We start from the raw sequence: 22,419 nt of genomic DNA, 5'->3' as shown, positions 1-22,419 counted from the left end.
AAAACACCCATCGAATTTTAACAAATGTGCAAAATTCCTTGAACAGAAAGAAATTTTAAAAATTAAAACTCAGCGTAGATGCACCATGAAAGAAGCAAAAGATGCCTACCAGGCACAATTTCCTAGAGCTTCAGATCCATTCTCTTTCGCTGGAGTAACCAACCCCAGCAACAATGATACCACTACATCAAAAAAACACATTACTAAAAACAAAGTAACTAATGAATTACCTGAAAATAAAAAAAATAAAACTTCTTTTGACTAAGAAGCAGATAAAACACTTGTGATTTCGATGAAGCCGCAAGTGTAGCAATGATAACCTCAGAAATGTTACCAACAAACCAAGAAACCACAATTACTACCGAAAATAAACAAACAACAATCGATTCGCCTATAACTCGATTGAGTCAGCAATTGATTCAAAACAGCAATTATTACTTATTGCCAAATTCTAACATACAATTTTCCAACGCAGATTCAGGAGCCATCCTGAACGTCAGTTTTGCTGAAGATTATGGCCTTTAATGTTCTTCAATGGAACATAAAAGGAATATTCAACAACATGAATGAATTACACCTTCTAATAAAAGAGCACTCACCTTCCATTATATCGCTTCAAGAAACACACCTACCATTCAATAGAACAGCGCCAATTTGTAATTCGTACACAACATACTTTTACAACTTGCCAGATAATCTGGCTAGCAAGCAAGGGATAGCCGTTATGGTTAGAAATGACATACCACACAAACGATTAGACGTCCAATCGCGATTAGCAACTATTGCTATAGAGGTTAACATGAATATTAAATTTACCATTATATCTACGTATATTCCCCCCCAGCAATCGTTTAGCGTAAAAGACCTCTTCGACTTGTCATCTGGGGTTAACACAGATCTTTTATTAGTAGGAGACCTCAACGCATGGAGTCCCTTGTGGGGTTCAGAATCCACCAATCAAAGGGGGAAAATAATCGAAGATTACTTGCTCCCAAATAACTTGATGGTGCTAAATGACATGGCACCAACGCATTTCACAACACACCAGACTTTCACACATATTGATGTGTGCCTATGCTCCGCTAGTTTGGGCCCAAAAGTATCTTGTTCTACTCTCACTCAACTGCATGGAAGTGATCATTTCCCCTTGCTCACCAAAATTCTGTTAGCTCGGTCAAACCCGGGGACACCAAAACCAAAATTCATTATAGAAAAGGCAAATTGGGAGAACTTTCAACTCTCGGCCAATGAAACCATGAGCAAATACCCATTGTCCTCTAATGTAAACAAAGAAGCCAATGCATTGAAAAAAATAGTACTTACAGCAGCACATTTATCGGTACCCCAGACCCACAAGAGAAAACGCAAGACTGTAGTACCATATTGGTCATCAATCCTTCAGGCGTTAAGAGAAAAGAAACCGAAGCTTTGGCATATATACAAGAAACATAGATCTCCTGAAAATCTTGTTGAATACAAGAAAGCGAACGCAATTTTTAAAAGGGAGGTAAATGAAGCTAAAAGAGAGAGTTTAGAAAAGCTAACGGAGGGGATAACACCTTCCTCAGATCCAAAGAAAATTTGGGCAAATATAAAAATGCTGACGGGCACATATACCCCTAACTCAATCAAAGCTTTAGTCACAGATGAAGGAACAATATGCTCCGCGACAGAAATAGCAAACCATCTGGGCGAGTTTTGGTCTAACTATTCTAAAGACTCTAATTTTGACGAAGCTTTTGTTTCACATAAAAATATGACTTTAGAAAACGGTTACCATAACGATACTCCTTCAACACAAGCGAAACTAATTGACTTGCCCATAACAGAATTCGAATACGATTTGACGGTAAAAAACATGTCTGGAAAAACTCCAGGCAGAGATCGCATTTCGTACCCGATGCTTAAAATCTACCGCAGAAAGTAAAACAAAGACTAATTGCGCTCTACAACAATATTTTAGAACAAGGTTCATTACCACTCACTTGGAAAAACTCCACCGTCCTTCCACTTCCAAAGTCGAAACAATGCACGTCACGTGCTTCCGGCTATAGACCAATATCCCTAATTCCTTGTTCAAGTAAAGTTATGGAAAAAATCATAGCAAAGCGCATCATGTGGTTTGCCTCGTCAAACGGTCTCATCGATCCACACCAGGTTGCCTTCAGAGAAGGTCAAGGGACAATAGACGCACTCCTGATATTTGAACACTTTGCCACAACAGCTCTAGCTTCAAAAAACCATGTTTCTATCCTAAGCCTTGATTTTGAGAAGGCTTACGATAGAATCGGTGCTCATATCGTTCTTCGGCAACTAGCCGAATGGAAGATAGGAAAGAACATATATAACTACGTAAAAGATTTTCTATCCAATCGCTCTTTTAGTGTCAAAACATGTAATAAGTATTCTAAAAATTATAAACTATTTAATGGTATACCTCAGGGTTCACCGTTTTCGGTAGTATTATTTATAGTAGCTTTCGATGAAATTAATAAAATCCTGTCTCAATACAAAAGAGTCCATAGGATTATGTATGCAGACGATTCGTTATTGTTTTCCAAATGTAAGGACTTATCGGTGGTCCAAAGCGATTTTTCTCAAATAATTTCAAAAATAACCAGCTGGTCAAACATCTCGGGAGCTAAGCTATCATACAACAAATGTACAACTTTCCACATTTGTAATAAAAAGCTATGTCCATCAATAAGTCTAAATTTTAATAATGTCGACTTTGTCAATAGCAGTAGTCTTAAGTTTCTGGGTATTGTATTTGACAAAAAGCTTACATATAAACTCCATGTCGAACATTTAAGAACAAGCTTAGATAAACGATTAAATGTAATAAAGTATTTATTATCGAAACATTGTCTGCTGCATCAAACAACTTTAATACGCATAACAAAAGCCTTGATCTTGTCAAAAATCGACTACGGCTTAACGATATACGGGCACTGTGCGCGCAGCGTCATGAAACGCTTATCACCACCATACCACGCTGCAGCTAGAAGAAGCTTGCGAGCATTCCCGACATCTCCAACACGGTGCATACTGACAGAAGCAGGGCTTCCGACTGTGGAAGAAAGAACTAATCAAAACAGCTTGAAGTTGACGCATAAGCTCCTACACTGCAAAAACGCGATTCTATGGGAGGCAGTGAATTCAGTTGCAAGAAATAGCAAAGTATTACGCAGTATTTCAGCCATTACAAGGTGCATCAACACAGCGAAGGAAGCAGGCATTCCTATTAAGCCAGCAAAAAAGAACTGTAACACTCCTCCACCCTGGACTAACATGCAATCGTTTGTTATAACCGATATGAGCAGAAGCAACAAGAGTACCACACCGGCAGCAGTTTATAGACAAATGTTTAAAGATATCACAACAAAATTTGAACAGCAAGATTGGAAATTCGCATACACCGACGGTACAAAAATTCATTCCACAACAGCTTACGCGGTGGTAGATTCCAATCACAATACAATCACGGTCGGCCACCTACTACCATTTTGTTCTATATACACTGCAGAAGCTAGCGCGGTACTACGCGCAACTCAATTTACACTCGGCACCAAAGAAAAATACATAGTATGTTCAGATAGCTTATCGACCATACAATCCATCACAAATATGTCCAGTACAGATAGCCTGACAGTAGAAATACGCAAAACACGTTTACAAAGCAACAGTCGAATAAAAATCATGTGGGTCCCAAGTCATGTTTCAATAGCTGGAAATGAAGCTGCTGATGAAAGAGCTAAGTTAGCAGCCCAAGAACCACTTATAGTTCAAAACTTTATCTCTAAAAAGGATATCTCCAAACTGGCTCAAATACACATACTTAAAGCAAAACTCGAAGATTGGAAGAATTATATCCACCACTACTCGAATATAAACACCAGCGGAAAGAGTCCTATATTCCCGATTAAAGTCACCTGCAACAATTTGAAAGCGTTTATCCGACTACGAATAGGACACACGATTATTACACACGAGGCGGTTCTTAAAGGATCGAGCGTGTCACAGTGCCCCTACTGTAATGCAGAAACCAACTCTGTGATTCAATTCCTCGACAGATGTCACCATTTCGCAATAACCAGAGCAAGCCTATTTGGAAACACAAACCCTTCTAGTTTATTAAGAAATCATAATGCTGTATCTATAGACAAAATAAATGAATTCCTTAGGTTAACAGATCTTAAGAAATTAATCTAGAGTTAATTATCTATAAGCCTTTAGTTAATCTAAGCAAAAACTGTTACTTAAAAAACAAGCGAGCCGAAGGTGTTCTTACTAGTGCTCCTTTTCCAGTAAAGAAGGCATGTTGCGCTTCTTTTCTTCTAATAAATAAAATAAAAAATAAGTTCCAAATTCTGTTGCCTTAAGCTGGGAGCACTGGAGGATTGGAAGCGCGTCCTTTCCAACCTCCCTTAAATGAGTGGCTCCCATACTCGTCCGTTTGTCACGCTAGTAAATATGCTGATCGGAATCACATGGCATTCCAACGGCATATTCAATAGAAATAAGTGATTGTAATAATGAATTGTACTTAGAAGTATAAGTTTTAGGCCTAAACATCCGTAATAATAAATAAATTTAGTTAAACAGGTGTTAAAGCCACCCAGAGTAATTTTGTAGAAGCGCGGTAGAAGGCCACCAATGCAGAAAGGTGTTCTGTGCAAAAATACTTGGATCCCACCCCTGACCGGAGCGCTCCGGGGTAATTTTTCGGAAGCGCGTCCTTTCCAACCTCCCTTAAATGAGTGGCTCCCATACTCGTCCGTTTGTCACGCTAGTAAATATGCTGATCGGAATCACATGGCATTCCAACGGCATATTCAATAGAAATAAGTGATTGTAATAATGAATTGTACTTAGAAGTATAAGTTTTAGGCCTAAAAATCCGTAATAATAAATAAATTTAATTAAACAGGTGTTAAAGCCACCCAGAGTAATTTTGTAGACGCGCGGTAGAAGGCCGCCAATGCAGAAAAGTGTTCTGTGCAAAAATAATTGGATCCCACCCCTGACCGGAGCGCTCCGGGGTAATTTTTCGGTTTTTCGTTAAATCGTTTGATCCTGGACCCAAACGCGTCTTTTGAAGCTCCTCTTGATATTTTTGCTTTGGGAGGGTTCGAGAGAAAAGTTCTTCGGAAGAGATATGGACCTCTACGCGTTGGCGATGGCGAGTACCAAAAAAGATTTAATGATGAGCTGTACGAGCTATACGCAGACATCAACATAGTCCAGCGAATTAAAACGCAGCGGCTGCGCTGGCTAGGCCATGTTATGCGAATGAAAGATGATGCTCCGGCCAAGAAAGTGTTTCTATCGGAACCCGCCTATGGAAGAGAGTTAGAGGGCGGCCCCCACTCGGTTGGAAGGACCAGGTGCAAAATGATTTAAACTCCCTTGGAGTGACCAATTGGCGCCGGTTGGCGGAGCGAAGGAGTGACTGGCGCGCCTTGTTGGACGGTTTAGACGGTTAAGCGCCAATTAAATAAGTAAGTATTAAGGGTGTCATGCTTTCGTATAGAACGGGTAGACTATACACTAAGGGTCCAGGAGGTGGTTGTTGAGGGTGGTGGGAGAACCCCCGATCCTAAAAACACCACCTCACACCAGGAGGCTTATAGTTTGATCACAATTTAATATTAATTTTACCAAAAAAAAAAAAATGCAAGAAAAGTGAATTTACCAAATATCGATAATCCGAAAGCGGAGGTCAAAATTTTTGAGTATGTCAAGAGATATTTACGAAAGAAATTGAAAGTTTTCATGTGGTTTTGCTGATTTTGTTCACCCACAAGAAAATCTGTGGGTACAAGTGTTTTGCGCGGATATAATTTTGGTCTGCAAACCGGTGTTGGACCCACCCAGGGTAATGTTTTATAAGCGTGGCCAAGGGCCGCCAACGCAGGAAGGTGTTCTGCAGAAAAATATTCAGCCCCATTCTAAACGAAAATTAGGTGCGAGTTTTTTCCTTTCTCCCATTCCTCGTATTCTAAATAAAAATTCCTTGTGAGTTTTTTCACTTCTCCCTTTCCTCCTATTCTGAACAATGTTCGAAAAAGAGGAAACCGGTTATGGGAGAAAAGTAGGTATTATGAATGTGAGGGAGAGTGAGATTTCTTTGCCATTTCATAGGAGTTTTTTCACTAGTAATATTAAAGGGAATGCATCTAAATAGTTAAGGGAAATGGGTTCTTTTAAGAAAGAACACTTATTTGTACAAATTTGTGCTAAAATATGTATATATTTACATTCTACCACAATATTCTCACTGTTAATACAACAACAACAACAACCACAATATTCTTTATTTAACGTCGAAAAGTATATCATAACCAACGGAAGAGCTCTTTGTATTTTTGATGCAGCCATCCAGAAATTGCGCTAGGATTTTTTAAGAAGGCTAATTAGATTTTGGCGTATGGCGAAAGGCGAACTCAACTCGACGTGGCCGCCAGAAAAGTGCTTTGCAGAATGAAAGCAGGCAACTCCGGCGGATTTTTGTTATCCCGCCGTCTTCTTCTTATGCTCCTCTGTTGATGTTGCTGTAGCACCAATTCATCACTCATTTCAGTGAATACCACATGCAATGCAATAATGTGCATTGTTTATACTTTATTTCTTAATTTCAAACAAATTCGCAACAATAATTAAACTTTTAAATTTTTTAAACAAATAAGAAATGCGCAACGAAATTTCAATTGACAAAACAGCTGACTTCGAAAATTCGAAATTCCTATTCCCCAATTTTTCTTCTCCCTAGGAGAAAAGCATTGGAGGAATTTTTCCGCGGGAATAAAAAAATCTGCGAGAACAAAATTCCGCGAGAATATTTAGAATTGGTCTGATTATGAATCACACCCCCAGTTTTCGGTTTATCGTTAATATCTTTTGAACGAGCTAAAATGTTATTTTCCGCTTCCGGATTATTGTTGTCGCGTTTTAATACGCGTCTTTTGACAACCCTCCGGATATATTTGGATGTTTGTTAAGAGTGTCATGCTGTCGTATAGAATTACCCAATTGAAAATTACTGATTAATTCTCGGTAAGAAACTCCCTGAGAACCTATATGCAAAATTTCAAAGGTCAAACCTCTTTGGTTATGTATAGCCAAGCCTACAGAATTAAATCTATTAGATTGGCATAATTTTTTGTTAGATCGAAAACCCAAACACTTTCCTCTCCATTCAACGAAGGGTGTCCACTCTAATATACATATGTACATCATTCGGCCAATGTCTGCACTTAAATTTGATGATACTATCAGATTACACACACCGTAGGAAAAACAGAATGTATAATTTCCGGGATAAATGATGTTTTCTTACTTTAACTGTTGCAGGTTTTCCAAAAAATTTTATTTCTACATGTATAGCATTTAAATTTCAACATCCCATATAAAAAAACTTTCAGAGGTGCTTGCACCCATTCCTTATATATTACTGCATATATGTAGATACGTGTGTCAATTTGTTCACTAGTTATTACACTTCACTTCCTCTTACTTTACCTTTAATATATGTTTTTTGTTGAATTTAACTTGAAGATCAGTTGTTTTAAAAAGTTTTAAGAATTTTTTCAAGACATTTCGTCATGTAAAAATACTTGATCATTAATTTGACCATAATAAAAAGTGTTGTCAACCTTATATACACACATATACATACACGTATAGTGAACGACGTCGTTTCAATTTCACCTGCGCCGATGAACGAAGAAATGTGACTTTATTTCACTATTTTTTTGCTTATTAGCACTTGAATAAATACACCTGCATATTAAAGACCAATTAAACTTTTAAACACCCAATTTGCAAAGTTTTTTTGATAAATAGAGTAATTTGTTACCAAACAGATTGATTAAACCTAGTGTTGCCACAAAACTGCAATTCCACCTTTTCCCCTTTATATTCGTTGTTCGTTTCGATGCCGGAAAACATGATAAAACACCTACAGGGTATAAGCGTTTCTGACATTATTGACAGTTTCCGCAATAAAAAATAAAGTAATCAAAAAAGATGCGAACGATTGTATTGAAAATAGTACTTACATTAATACCTATATGACACCACGGTAATTATACCCCAGCGGGTTAGGGGGTCAGAATATTCCCGCGGTAGGTATGCCTGTCGTAAGAGGCGACTAAACTACCATATTCAAGGGGCTGTGTAGCGCAACCCTTCAGGCTGCCAGCGCAATATATAGCTTCTCCAAACCCAATTGTCAACCTCACCTATCCGCGGCGAATCCTGTTTCACTAAAAGACGAGGCTCTGACGACCCCAAGCTCCTCATGTAACTTGAGGGTGGGGAGGGAGGGAATGGCCTGAAGGTTTAATGTGGCCACATACATCGTTCCCGAAATGGTCGGGCTATCACCTTAATGGTGCTGTGGTACGGGAGCGTACCGGATCTGTATCCGGCAAAGGACCATCACATCGATAACACTCCCCAAAGCCTTCGGGAAGCAACCTTATCGCTACAACAACAACAACAACCACGGTAATTGTTTACTTTAGCTCACAACTGCTAAAACCCGACCCAAAATGTCGGGAGAGGTAATTGTACCATGATATATACGCATAAACACTCATAAACACTAAAAATTTAGATTTTCATCAACGCGAAGCCGACAACAAATACGTGTGAGCACGATATCGCCCGATACGCACACAACTACCCGTTGCTATGGTAACCATCAACCAAATTTGCGTGTTGCCCGGCAGCTTAAGCTATTTTCAAATTTTTACTTAGCCTCATAGCATAAGGAAATTTTTGACGTGCGCCTGCAAAAATTGTTGGATTACGTGTTCCATTTTCTTCATGTTGGAGTACTCTAACAATACTCCTTTGCAATGCGTTTGCGGACCACCATCAGCCGATCATTGCTCGTTTTTTAACGACCGTATTCACAACACGATGACGATCGGACAGAGTTAAAAAAAAAAAAAAAAATAAATGTAAGGCGCGATAACCTCCGAAGAGATCTAAGGCCGAGCTTCTCTTCCAATTTGCGTCGTGCTCCTCTTGATTTTTCCCTACAAATTGGCCGGACGGGACCTACATGTTTTATGCCGACTCCTTTTCATGGCAGAAATACAATCGGAGCGCTTGCCAGACACTGCCGAGGGGCGACCCCGCTTAGAAAAATTTTCTTCTAATTGAAAAATCTTATTTCTAAAATTTTGATGTTGCTTTGCCCGGGAGTTGAACCCAGGGCATACGGTGTGATAGGCGGAGCACGCTACCATCACACCACGGTGGCCGCGGACAGAGTTGCCAAAAGTAAAATATTGCATACAAATAACTGATGATAAAATTTTACTATGGAAGCTCTGATAAAATGCAACAGCGCACTGGTTTCATGCATGGTTCAATTATGTACAGGTTGGCTCATCTCATCAGCCGATTTTATTTATGTCATTACATGGTCGAAGGGATTGTCAAAAGGAGATGGCAAACTCAAAATGAAACCAACACATTGGCAACATTTTACTTACACATACAAAAACTGCTAAGTTTTATGTTTCCATTCCATACCATTCGCACCAACACCAATACACAGATTTTGACAATTTGAACAGACATAATTTGTTGCTTTACAGATGGCCAACCTGTATATAGTTGAACCATGGGTTTTATGTATACATACTTTAGTATAGAGAAATATTAGTTTCTTTATTCACGCAAATGCTAAATAACATAAGAATATTCGTAGTATAAAATATATAAGTTGTATTGCCCCTCTTCATTTACTTTCATTTTAAATTAAATTCACTCCGATAATTCTTTCCAACACAATTCCTCTTTAGTACTTTGGCATATGATCCTCTGTGGGTGCTCTATGGAGTACTACAGTGAAAGTACTTTGGAAAGTACTTTCACGTATGTACTCTATGGAATACTCACAAACAAAGTGAGAGTGGGATCACCTACTCCTCTCCTAGGACATCGCAATTTTAATTGCAGTACATTTTTTGTATGAATACAAATTAGTTTTGGAACACTCCTATACTCCCAAAGGATTATTCTTTACATTATTTATGGGGTACTCGCGTTTTTTGAAGGGGCGTATTTTGCACAGGGCCCAAATAATAATTTTTCAAAACAATATCATCGTCTAATTTTTCTAAGATGCGTAAATAAATGGCAAAAAATTATATGTTAGGCAAGGTGCACATGAGGCTACGCGTCATAGACGCTGCAGGAGATATTTCTACGCTTTGATGCCGAACACATGTATTTGAATGGAGAGCTGCATACAAGGCGTCAGCTGCATGAAAGCGACAAAGCATGAAATTTTCGTGTAGCTAAGCGTACAGCAATGTTGTTCGCCGAGCGTACGTACGCTTGAAAAAAAGGAAGAACAAGATGTTTGTTTACATTTTTTTGTATGCAAATTTGTGTAATTAGTTAAAAAATGTTACTTAAGTTAATAAAAGTGCATGAAAGGTTTATTACCAAAGCGAAAAAGTGTATTAAACACCACAACAGCTTGGTTAGACATTGTTGAAGCGTTTAAAAGGCTAAAAAGTGTTGGAAATTAGAAATCACCCTTTTCTCTAGTCCGCGGTGGTTTAAAATTGTCTTTCATAACTAACAAAGGCACGGGGATGCAAACAACGTTTAATACCTATTTTCCTTTGGGGGGACGGATATAGCTGATATAACCTCGTGTGCACCTTGCCTTATTATACGGCGTTTTGCATAATCCCAGCATTCTTGTAAGTTTAAAATCTGACGTATTGAATCTGTTAAGGCCATAATAAACGTTAGAATGAAGGGTGGTGGAAAGCGAGATTGATAATTGAGGAAATAGGAATTGACGTACCCCTGAACCATTGTTTACTATATAGTTTGGCAGCTTAAGTAGAGGTTATGTTGCGAATAGAGTGGAAGGCAGTGGACTAGGCAGTCGAATGTCATATAATGAAGGAATGGTGTTCGGAGATTTTTCAAAGTTAAAAAAAAAAATGATAAAAGCTTTAATATAAATAAAACTATTGTTTTAATAACAACAAAAACGCCATATATATTCTGTATACATAAATTTGTAAGGATTATCTCACTTTAAAATTTGAATTAAATAATCTAAAGTTTTGTTTTGAAACTGAGTCGAGAACTGTGCGTGTGAATGTGCGAATTTTCACCGATCAGCTGTTAGTTGCGCTACTTGGTAAAATTTACAATGCCCTGAACAATAATCGTATTTCTGACAGCTCTATTTCACATCTTTCTTTCTTTTTCTACTACCATGGCGGTAGGTGTATGTAGGTTTTTTCTGATATAATCCGCCTACATCAGTTAAATTCATTTAATTTTAGAATATAAAACTTGTGCATTTCTAAGCCCTATAGTGCTTTACGACTTCTGTATATATATTTTTCTCAAACCCTTTATGCTTTTGAAAAATGTTTTTTTCTTGTTTTTCTTCCATGTAAAATCTTGGGTATGGACTAAAGGCTGTTAAGAAAATTAAACGCGACCCCGCTAAGAATCCTATGAGGGAACTCCATATTAGAAAACTTTGCTTGAATATCTGCGTTGGTGAATCTGGTGATAGACTTACACGTGCGGCTAAGGTAATTTATTGAAAAATATTGGCATAATCGGTGTCTGTGTGTGTTTGTACTGATATGCAAAAATGTTATTAGGTGTTAGAGCAGCTGACGGGTCAACAGCCTGTATTCTCGAAAGCCAGATATACTGTCCGTTCATTTGGTATTCGTCGTAATGAAAAAATAGCTGTGCATTGTACAGTGCGTGGCGCCAAAGCAGAAGAAATTTTAGAACGTGGTCTGAAAGTGCGTGAATACGAATTAAGACGTGATAACTTTTCTACAACTGGAAATTTTGGTTTTGGTATTCAGGAACACATTGATTTGGGTATCAAATACGATCCCTCCATTGGTATTTACGGTCTGGATTTCTACGTTGTTCTGGGGCGTCCAGGTTAGTGAAAATCGTTTTTTAATTATGTGAATAATTATTGCACTTAATTAGGTGTCTTAAGGTTATCCGCCACTGACACTCAGTGCTGTGCATAAATGAAATTATTGGAGATCTGTGCTTAATGTGACGACAAATAATTTGTTGGTTGCACGGTATAGGTTCCACAATTAATCAATGTATTGTTCAAATGTTTTTAATACTGTAGGAGAAGGTTCGACTCATTATAAACGTCTAAAAATGCCGGGAGCGTTGTCAAAATACATGTTTTGATGTCTTGTAGAGTTGTAGAAGGCAGAAATTAAAAATGTTTCCTTTGTCAAGAGATATTTGCAAAAAATTATGGTAATAGTCTAGTTGAGGCGTCGACTGCTAATACGCTACCAAAAATATTGAGAGAGGTGTCAAACGACGCGTCTTGACATCAGTATTAATAATCCGAAGGCGGAAAATAAAAATTTTAACGCGTTCAAAAGATATTACCGAAAAACCGAAAAAGATCCGTGGGTACCCCCGAAACCGGGGTTGGGATCCATAGTATTTTTGCGCAGAACACCTTTATGCGTTGGCGGCCTTCGGCCGCGCTTATAAAAAATAACCCTGGGTGTGGGTCCAACACCGGTTTGGAGACCAAAACTATATCCGCGAAGCGCGGCCGAAGGCCACCACCCCCGGTTTCGGAGGTATCCCCGGGTATTTTTAGGGTTTTCGTTAATATCTTTTGAAAGAGTTAAAATTTTTATTTTCCGCCTTCGGATTATTAATACTGGGTAATACTATACGACAGCGTGGCACTGCTAATACGCGTCCAAAAATTTCGAAAGAGGTGTCAAAAGGCGCGTGTTAATCTCGACAACAATAATCCGAAACCGGAAAATAAAAGTTTTTCTCTGTCCAGAGATATTTGCAGTTGATGTTGGCGATTTTCATGTGGTTGTAATGTTGGGGTACCCACAAAAAAAAATTGTGAACATAAGTGTTTTCCGCGGATATAGTTTTGGTCTACAAACCGGTGTTGGACCCACCCAGGGTAATTTTTTATAAGCACGGCCGAAGGCCGCCAACGCAGAAAGGTATTCTGCGCAAAAATACTATGGATACCACCCCCGGTGTAGGAGGTACCCGAGGGTCTTTTTTCGGCTTTTCGTTAATATCTTTTGAACGACTTAAAATTTTTCTTTTCCGGTCTCGGATTATTAATACTGATGTCAAGACGCGTCGTTTGATGCCTCTCGATATTTTTGGACGCATATAAGGAGTGTTATGTTGTTGTAAAGATTTACCCGGCCTTGTTGCGTATGCGTTCGATTCTTTGCTTTCAAAGTATAAGTTCCCCCAGCGGGTTAGGGGATCAGAATATACCCGCGGTAGGTATGCCTGTCGTAAGAGGCGACTAAAATACCAGATTCAAGGGGCTGTGTAGCGCAACTTTTCAGGTTGCCAGCGCAATATATAGCTTCTCCAAACCCAATTGTCAATCTCACCTATCCGCGGCGAATCCTGTTTCACTAACAGACGAGGCTCTAGCGACCCCAAGCTCTTCATGGAACTTGGGGGTAGGGAGGGAGGGAATGGCCTGAAGGTTTAACTTGGCCACATCCCTAGATGGTCGGGCTAGCACCTGCGCACACTAAGCACACTATTTGGTATTTTAGTCGCCTTTTACGACAGGCATACCTACCGCGGATATATTCTTACCCCCTAAGACGCTGGGGGTGCCAGAGCCGCTTCATCTGATGTCATGATTCTGCACCATATAGCAGCTCGATTACGATACTTGTAGAGAATGATTTTCGTTTGCCGAGAGGACTTACTTTTCAATTGTCTGCCTAGTCCAAAGTATAATTTATTGGCAAGAGTGATTCTTCGTTGGATTTCAGAGCTGATGTTGTTGTTGGTATTAATGCTGGTTCCCAAATAAACGAAGTCTTCTACTATTTCGAAATTATGGCTTCCAACAGTATCGTGGTCGCATATGCGCTGACTCTTTGCTCGATGACATCAGGTACTTCGTTTTCGTCATCCATCTTTATCGCTTTGTTTGGAGTAAGCAGAACTTACGGCGCGGCTGTTAAGGTCGATGATATCAATGTCATCAGCATATGTCAGCAATTGGACGCTTTTATAGAATATTATTCCAGGGCGGTTAAGTTCTGCAGCTAGTACAATTCTCGATTTCAAATTAAAGAAATCTCACGATAGAGGTTCACCCAGTCTGAAACCGTTTAGTTTCGATTCCCAATTCTGACTGAGCTGATGGTGGTGCTCAACGTCATTTTGCACAGCTGTATAAGTTTTGCGGGGAAACCAAATTTAGACAACGGCATATAGGCAGCTTCTTTTCGTGCTGTCGAAGGCGGCTTTAAAATCGACGAAGAGGTGATGTGTGTCGATTCTTTTTTCGCGGGTTTTTCCAAGGTTTGGCGCATTGTTAAAATCTGGTCGATGGTAGATTTACCAGGTCTGAAGCCGCACTGATAACGTTGTTGTTGTTGTTGTAGCAATGCTCGCCCCACCTAATAGCCGCGACCGATCACAAATTGTCATCAATATCCTCTAACGGGAGTCCAAGGAAACTTGCCGTTTCAACAGGGGTGGACCATAAGGAAAGGGGTGTTAGAGGCGTTGGTTCCACATTACAATTAAAGAGATGGTTGGTGTCATGTGGGGACACATTGCAAGCAGGGCATACATTTTGTATGTCGGGGTTGATTCTGGATAGGTAAGAGTTTAACCTGTTACAGTATCCAGAACGAAGTTGAGCAAGAGTGACACGCGTTTTCCTGGGGAGTATGCGTTCCTCTTCTGCGAGTTCTGGATATTTTTCTTGCAAGTACTGGATTCACCGGGCAATTCCCGACATAAAGGTCCGACGCCTGTCTATGGAGTTCACCAAGGACGTGCTTGTGTTTTTCCGCTTCATACGGCTGGGTTCTCAGGTGCCGTATTTCCTCAAAATGCTTACGGAGATGACTCCTTAGGCCCCTAGGCGGTGCTGGTTCGTCAATCAGATGTCTGTTGGGATGCCCAGGTTTCTGGGTATTCAACAGAAACTGTTTGGTCAGCATCTCATTTCTCTCCCTGATGGGGAGTATTCTCGCCTCATTATGCAGATGGTGTTCTGGGGACATAAGAAGACAGCCTGTGGCGATTCTGAGAGCAGTATTTTGGCAGGCCTGTAGTTTCTTCCAGTGGGTGGTTTTTAGGCTTGGCGACCATATGGGTGACGCGTAGCACGTAATCGGCTGGCTAATTGCTTTGTATGTGGTCAAGAGCGTTTCTTTATCTTTTCCCCAGGTACTGCCAGCAAGGGATTTGAGGATTTTATTACGGCTCTGAATTCTTGGAACAATTGCGGTTGCGTGCGCACCAAAATGTAGATCCTGATCAAACGTCACACCCAAGATTTTGGGGTGTAGGACAGTCGGTAGCGTAGTGCCATCAACGTGGATGTTCAATATGGTCGACATTTGGGGCGTCCATGTTGTAAATAAGGTCGCGGAAGATTTAGTCGGTGACAATGCCAGGTTTCGCGCGGCGAAAAAACTGGGGAGATCAGGGAGATAGCCGTTTATTTTATTGCATAGCTCATCGATCTTTGGGCCTGGGCCTGTGGCCATTATTGTGCAGTCATCGGCGTAGGAAACTGATTGTGACTCCTTCCGGTGGTGAAGGTAGCTTAGATATGTAGAAATTAAACAAAAGCGGGGATAGGACACCACCCTGTGGCACCCCTTGTTTAATTCTCCTTTGTTTTGATGTTTCGTTTCTGAATTGCACCGATGCCTGCCGACCACCCAGATAATTTGCGGTCCACCTTTTAAGACATGGGGGAAGGGTAGACCCTTCCAGGTCTTGCAGTAACGAGCCATGGTTGACCGTATCAAAAGCTTTTGATAGATAACGTCCAATCAGCCGATTCACGGCGGGCTTCAATCTTTCGCACAATACACTTGACAGGACCTTATATGTGATATTAAGAAGGCTGATTCCGCGATAGTTGGCGGTGTGCATTGTTGTTACAAAGCATTTATTGACCAGCGACATAGTGACGTGCCGGACTTGCTTACAATATTTTATTATATGTAGAAAAGTTAGTAAATTCGAATTTAAAAAAGTTGATAAAAATTTAGACGTCTGCGACTCGTTTCTTGGTATTAAAAAATATCTTTTAACTACATTAAGTTTGTAATTCGAAATGAAGCAAAGAACGCTAAACCGTGATATACTGTTCAACCCTCTGTTTCAAATATGAAGTACCAGTTACTTGAAACTTGTTTGCAAAATTGCGTTGTGATCATTATTTTTATTTGTATGCAATCAAATTTTCTCTGTATATATTTTATCTACTATTAATTTGCTTTATTGTCAATTTCATAAATTATTATTTACTAGCTCCTTCATGAGTACATTTTAACACATTTACAACATTTTAACTTTTGCTTACTTCTAAGTTTTTAATTGAAATTGTCAAGCGTTTAATTAAATACTGTTTAAATATTACTTTAAAATTGATGACTGCTTATGTTGTTTATATCGTGTATTACATCTGAGAATTAAGTGTCGGTATATTTGGTCAGTATAATTGTTTAATTTGTAGACTGATAAATAAATAAATAAATATCCAGGGCCTGAATACGAAAGAAATAATTTAAATTGCATTAATTAGCATATAGATATGAAGGCTCAATGTAATCTTTTAATTCGTAATATTGCTATTAATATAATATGTATTTTTTTTTTTTTAATTTTTCAGGTTACAACGTAGCACACAGAAAGCGCAAATCAGGCACTGTTGGCTTCCCACACCGCCTTACAAAAGAGGATGCCATGAAATGGTTCCAACAGAAATACGATGGCATTATTCTCAATAGCAAAAAGTAAACAATGTACACTTTATTGTTAGACGGGAAAATATAATATATTTTTTAAACTACTCCATCGCTTCTTTCTTAAAAGCATGTAGGGCAGTAGGGAGCGGGTTTTCCTAACTGTAGGTCCCACCCAGAAGCTCTGCGTTGACAACGCACGTAGCTATATCACTTCAAATAATATTTCGCAAGAGCCTGGAACGATAAGCGTTCTGTTTCTGGAAGGAATCAAAATAAGGTTGTAAAAGTAGCTTAACTTTTGTACTTAAAAACGGATAAAATGAACTAATCACATCTTGGGCCGTCATGCCTGTATATCATAAGTAAATGCTCAAAAAATATTCTGAACTATTTCTTTTGTATGAAAATAGGGGTAGCCTAAATCTTTTGACGTTTGAAAAGGTGATCAGAGCTGTAAAATGATTCAACCAATACAATTAAAAACCAAGATTGATTGATTTTACAAATAGGATTGAATTGGTGATTGTCGGACGTCGTGATGTATTATAGCGTACTACGCCTACCACGCCGAATGTCTTGGGGAAAAGCAAACACTACGAATGTGCTTCTGAAATAAAAGCTTAGCAAAAATGCATCTACTTCCATATGCCGTTTGTAGTTGCAATAAAACATGGGACCTACATTTCCTGAGAATTTATTAAATTAATGGATTAAATTAAAAGTAGCTCGACGCCTACAGGAAGATAAGCTTGGTAAAATCTCATTCCCACTCACTAGTGATTGCAAAATTTTTTGACTCCAATAACTTTTCCAAACAAGTCTTACGGAAAATGCAAAAAAAAATTAGATTTTCACACTTAAAATAAATCGATAGAAGTGTTATTGATGTTGATGGTCCTTAGTCCTAGATCTGGTACGTTTCGGTAACAAGCACGACTAAGGTAAACCCCCAACCAAAGGTTTATTATGACCGCATTGAACCTTCTTGGCCATCCCGCTCCTCGCCCCCTTATTCCAACGTGAACTTGGGGTCGCGAGAGCATCGGCTGCTAAAGACACAGGATTTGCCACCGATAGGTGAGGTTGACAATTGGATTGCATATGCTAGCAACCACTGTTAGGTGGTAGCACCTAGCGATTTTTTTGATATTCTCTTTAAGTCAACCGAAAAAAACCCAGAAGAATTAAACAAGGGGTGCCACAGGGTGGTGTCCTATCCCGCCTTTGTTTAACTCCTTCATTTCGAAGCTCCCCTCGCCACCAGAACGAGTTACCATTAGCCATCATGCAGTTAGTTTTCTAGCTCCGTATCACGCTTAATTCTCACGGGAATGCTCTGGATCATTGGGAGACCTGGGAGGCATTGTGAATCAAACAAAGGCAAGGTGCACACGAGGCTACGCGTCATAGACGCGTATAAGATATTTCATATAGCTACAATTTCTCTACGCCTCAAGATCTGCACACGAAGCTACTTTCGAGCGTCGCTACAAAAAGCAAACAATTATTGAAAAAAATAAAAAATTTAATTTCTTCAGCTATATCCATCCCCAAAACCAAAGGAAAATAGGTATTAAACGTTGTTTGCATTTTTGTAAATTATGAAAGACAATTTTAAACCAGACTAGAGAAAAGGGTGATAAGTAACATTTTTTAACTGATTACACAAATTTGCATACAAAAAAATGTAAACAAACATCTTGTGCTTCCTTTTTTTGAAGCGTACGTACCAAGGCGAATCTATACCAGGTGGTGGCAAAGCGAATTCTACCAATTCGCCGTGCAGAAGAATGTCAAGTCAAAAGAGAATTATCATTGATTTCGATTAATTGACATATTGTTGTACAAGGCGAATTTATACCAGGTGGTGGCAAAGCGAATTCAATCACTTCGTCGTGCAGATGAATGTCAAGTCAAAAGAAAATTTTGATAGACTTCGATTAACTGACATTTTGTGGTACAAGCAAAGAGGATAGATATATCTATATATATATCTATCCTCTTTGATCGATTATTGATGCCGCTAAGGTCGTAACCGTATCGTAGCCAACCAATTGGTTTTTGGTTTACCGTCGTAACGATAAACAGCTGATTACGTTAAGGATACGACTACAGCGATACGACATACGGCACCAATGACTCCCGCTTAATGTGTTGGAGTTTCCGTCAGCTCTGTCTAGCAGGGATAAGGGTAGAGGCGAAGCAACGATAACTAATTTGGAAAAAGTAGGCTTTATTAAAGGCAGTGTTGAAAACCCAAGGACAAGAAATTAACAAAATATCTGGTTCACAATTTGAACCAGACTGTGGATTTATCTGGCTGGTAATTCTATACGACAGCATGACACTGCTAATGCGCGTCCAAAAATATTGAAATAGGTGTCAAAAGATCATTAATCTCGACAACAATGATCCGAAACCGGAAAATAAAAATTGTATCTCTGTCCGGAGATATTTGCAGTTGAAGTTGGCGATTTTCATGTGGTTGTTGTAATGTTGTGTCCCCACAAAAAATTGTGAAGAAAGTGTTTTGCGCGGATATAGTTTTGGTCTCCAAACCGGTGTTGGACCCACCCAGGGTAATTTTTTAGGTAATAGTCTAGTTGAGGGGTCCACTGCTAACACGCTACCAAAAATATCGAGAGAGGTGTCAAACGACGCGTCTGGACATCAGTATTAATAATCCGAAGGCGGAAAATAAAAGTTTTAACTCGTTCAAAAGATATTAACCTCCGAAACCGGGGGTGGGATCCATAGTATTTTTGCGCAGAACATCTTTCTGCGTTGGCGGCCTTCGGCCGCGCTTATAAAAAATAACCCTGGGCTACGCCATGCCAAGTCCGGGTGTGTGGTATAACGGTGGCTACCACCACGGTGATGCACAATTTTATTTGTGGGTACAAACACAACAACAACCACATGAAAATCGCCAACTTCAACTGCAAATGTCTCCGGACAAAGGTAAAATTATTATTTTCCGCCTTCGGATTATTATTCTCGAGATTAATACGCGTCTTTTGACACCTCTCTCGATATTTTTGGTAGCGCATTAGCAGTCGACCCCTCAACTAGACTTTTACCACTTTTTATGAGTTGAGTTATAAGGTAGTAATTTGATGTGTTTGTAGGTGTTGAGTCGTGGCACAGTGGATGACGTACCCGACTCACACGTTTGAGGTTGCGGGTTCAAAGCCCACTGCAAGCATTTTTTAAATTTATTTTTTTTTTAGTTTATAAATTATTATTTTAATGGACTATTTTATTTTCATTTAAATCAACGGTTTAGTGCAACAATCGCGAAATGGAAAAAACGTAAGAGTTAAATATTGTTCTTAATTTTTTGTAACAAATATTTTAAAATCATAGTTTTTTCAAAGAAATCAAAAGTGGAACGTGCTACGCATGAGCAATTGGAGCGATATGTCTCATTTTATGCTTCTAATCCCGAAATTGGAATAGGAAAAAATAATCCGCTGAGTTTTTTTGGGGGTCATTTCGGCATGGCTTTGGGGACTCCCTCGGGGCATTTGGGGTTTCCCTCGGGGTCATTTGGGGGACATTGCGGGATTGTTTTGGGGTCCCAATCGGGTGCATTTGGGGGTCGTTCCGGGATCTTTTTGGGGACTCTCGGGATAATTTGGGTGTCTTCCGGGATGATTTTGGGGACTCCATCGGGGTCATTTAGGGGTCGTTCCGGGATGTTTATGGGGACTCCCTCGGGGTCTTTCCGGAGTGGTTTTGGCGACTCCCTCGGAGTTTTCCCAGGGTGAATTGGGGTCGTGCCGGGATGTTTTTAGGGACTCCCTCGGAGTCATTTGGGAGAATTCTGGGATGGTTTTGGGGACTCCCTCGGGGTCATTCAGGGATCCATTTGGGGAGTCCCTCGGGGTCATTTGGGGGCCATTCCGGGATGGTTTTGGGGACTCCATCGGGTCCTCCCGGGGTCATTTAGGGGTATTCCGAGATCTTTTTGGAGACTCTCTGGGGGTCATTTGGGGGACATAACCCCCAAATAACCTCGAGGGAGTCCCCAAAACCATTCCGGAATGACCTCGGGAGAGCCCCCAAAAGATACCGGAACGACCCCTAAATGACGCCGGGAGGACCAGATGGAGTCCCCAAAACCATCCCGGAATGTCCCACAAATGCCCCGAGGGAGTCCCCAAAACCGTCCCGGAATGATCCCCAAATGACCCCGAGGGACTCCTCAAAACCTCCCCGTAATGATTTCCAAATGACCCCGCGGGAGTCCCCACAGCCATGCCAAAATTACCCCTAAACGACCCCGAGAGAATCCCCATAAATATCCCGGAACAACCCCCAAATTACCCCGGGGGAGTCCCCAAAACTGTACCGGAATGATCCCCAAATAACCCCGAGGGAGTCCCCAAAACCGTCCCGGAATGATCCGCAAATGACCCCGCGGGAGTCCCCAAAGCCATGCCAAAATTACCCCTAAACGACCCCGAGAGAGTCCCCATAAACATCCCGGAACGACCCCCAAATACCCCGGGGGAGTCCCCAAAACTGTAGCGGAATGATCCCCAAATGACCCCGAGGGAGTCCCCAAAACGATACAGAACGAGCCCCAAATGACCCCGGAAGCACCCAATGGAAACCCCAAAACCATCCCAGAATGTCCCCCAAATGACCACGAGGGAGTCCCCAAAACCGTCCTGAAATTACCCCCAAAATCCCCAGAGGAGCTTCCCACAATAATAGCAAAAGTAATAAATCTTCCATTAGAATAGAGCTGTAAGTGTGATATCTTATCTGTCAACTGCCTGACAGGATGTTCAATATGACTACTTTTTAGCTTTTTGACAGGGTGTTCAATATGGCGGCGCATATCTTCAGCGGGTGATAGAAAGAAATGCAGAAAGAGATAGCGATAGTCAATTACAAATCAGGTGATCCAATCATCTTGGAATTTTGACGTCTATGCAGAAGATATCACACTTAAGCTAAAGACATTGGTGCTTTATCGGTAACCGTATCGGTAACCTTTTAACAGCTGATTCGACCAACCTTATGAGAATCAATGCAATCGACTATTGGTGCCCCCAAGGTCGTAACCGTGTCGTAGCCAACCAATTGGGTTTTGGTTTACCGTCGTAACGTTAAACAGCTGATTACGTTAGGGATACGACTACAGCGATACGACATACCGCACCAATGCTCCCGCTTTAGTTATCATTCACAATGTTACACGTAAAACATTTTATCTGGCTCACTATCTTTGAGACCGGATGATGCCTATTGTATTCTATGCCGATGCTTGCACCATAACGGCTACAGGTCCCAGCCCACCCTCCGATGAGCTATGTAATAATATAAAAAACAATCTCCTCACAAAATCTTATCATTGTCACCGACCAAATCATCGGCGACCTTATTTACAACATACACAAAACAAATGGCATGCCGGGGTGATTGCATTCCTGTCAACACAGATATGTTTTACGCTGAACGCAGATATGCACTGTGAATGATAACTAACAGGCCAACCTAATAAAACCGCACTGCGTTTTTTTAGCGCACGCAAACAACCGGCGTTTTTTGCCCTAACCCAAATAAGCATGCGTGCGTGCGTAACTGAGCTGTCATATCTGTCAAATTTGTTTCTAAA

General features: G+C 40.2%; 2 protein-coding genes across 7 annotated transcripts in view; one reads left to right on the top strand and one right to left on the bottom strand.

Moving 5' to 3' along the window:
* Positions 1 to 7,898, bottom strand: part of Fak (protein tyrosine kinase 2 Fak) — a 221,391-nt gene extending 213,493 nt beyond the window's left edge. For 3 of the 5 annotated variants that reach the window (XM_067772376.1, XM_067772374.1, XM_067772379.1), the window contains exon 1: positions 7,522 to 7,898. The gene's annotated coding sequence lies outside the window, so the exon portion shown is untranslated. The remainder of the gene's footprint in view (positions 1 to 7,521) is intronic. The other 2 variants (XM_067772378.1, XM_067772380.1) reach the window with 1 other exon arrangement.
* Positions 7,899 to 11,235: 3,337 nt separating this feature from the next.
* On the top strand, positions 11,236 to 16,894 carry RpL11 (ribosomal protein L11). 2 transcript variants are annotated; one of them, XM_067772382.1, is made up of 4 exons: positions 11,236 to 11,275; positions 11,472 to 11,591; positions 11,664 to 11,961; positions 16,715 to 16,894. In XM_067772382.1, the coding sequence occupies exons 1-4, from the start codon at positions 11,264 to 11,266 to the stop codon at positions 16,840 to 16,842; spliced, it is 558 nt and encodes a 185-aa protein (XP_067628483.1). In that variant the 5' UTR covers positions 11,236 to 11,263; the 3' UTR covers positions 16,843 to 16,894. The 2 variants fall into 2 exon arrangements, with proteins under 2 accessions (XP_067628483.1, XP_067628484.1); XM_067772383.1 differs by having other exon boundaries at positions 11,247 to 11,269.
* Positions 16,895 to 22,419: the final 5,525 nt, after the last annotated feature.

This window comes from Eurosta solidaginis, chromosome 3 (assembly GCF_040869045.1).
Source record: "Eurosta solidaginis isolate ZX-2024a chromosome 3, ASM4086904v1, whole genome shotgun sequence".
In the NCBI taxonomy this organism is placed as follows: Eukaryota; Metazoa; Arthropoda; class Insecta; order Diptera; family Tephritidae; genus Eurosta; species Eurosta solidaginis.
The sequence above is the reverse complement of the archived record's forward strand: the minus strand, read 5'-3'. Positions and strand labels throughout refer to the sequence as shown.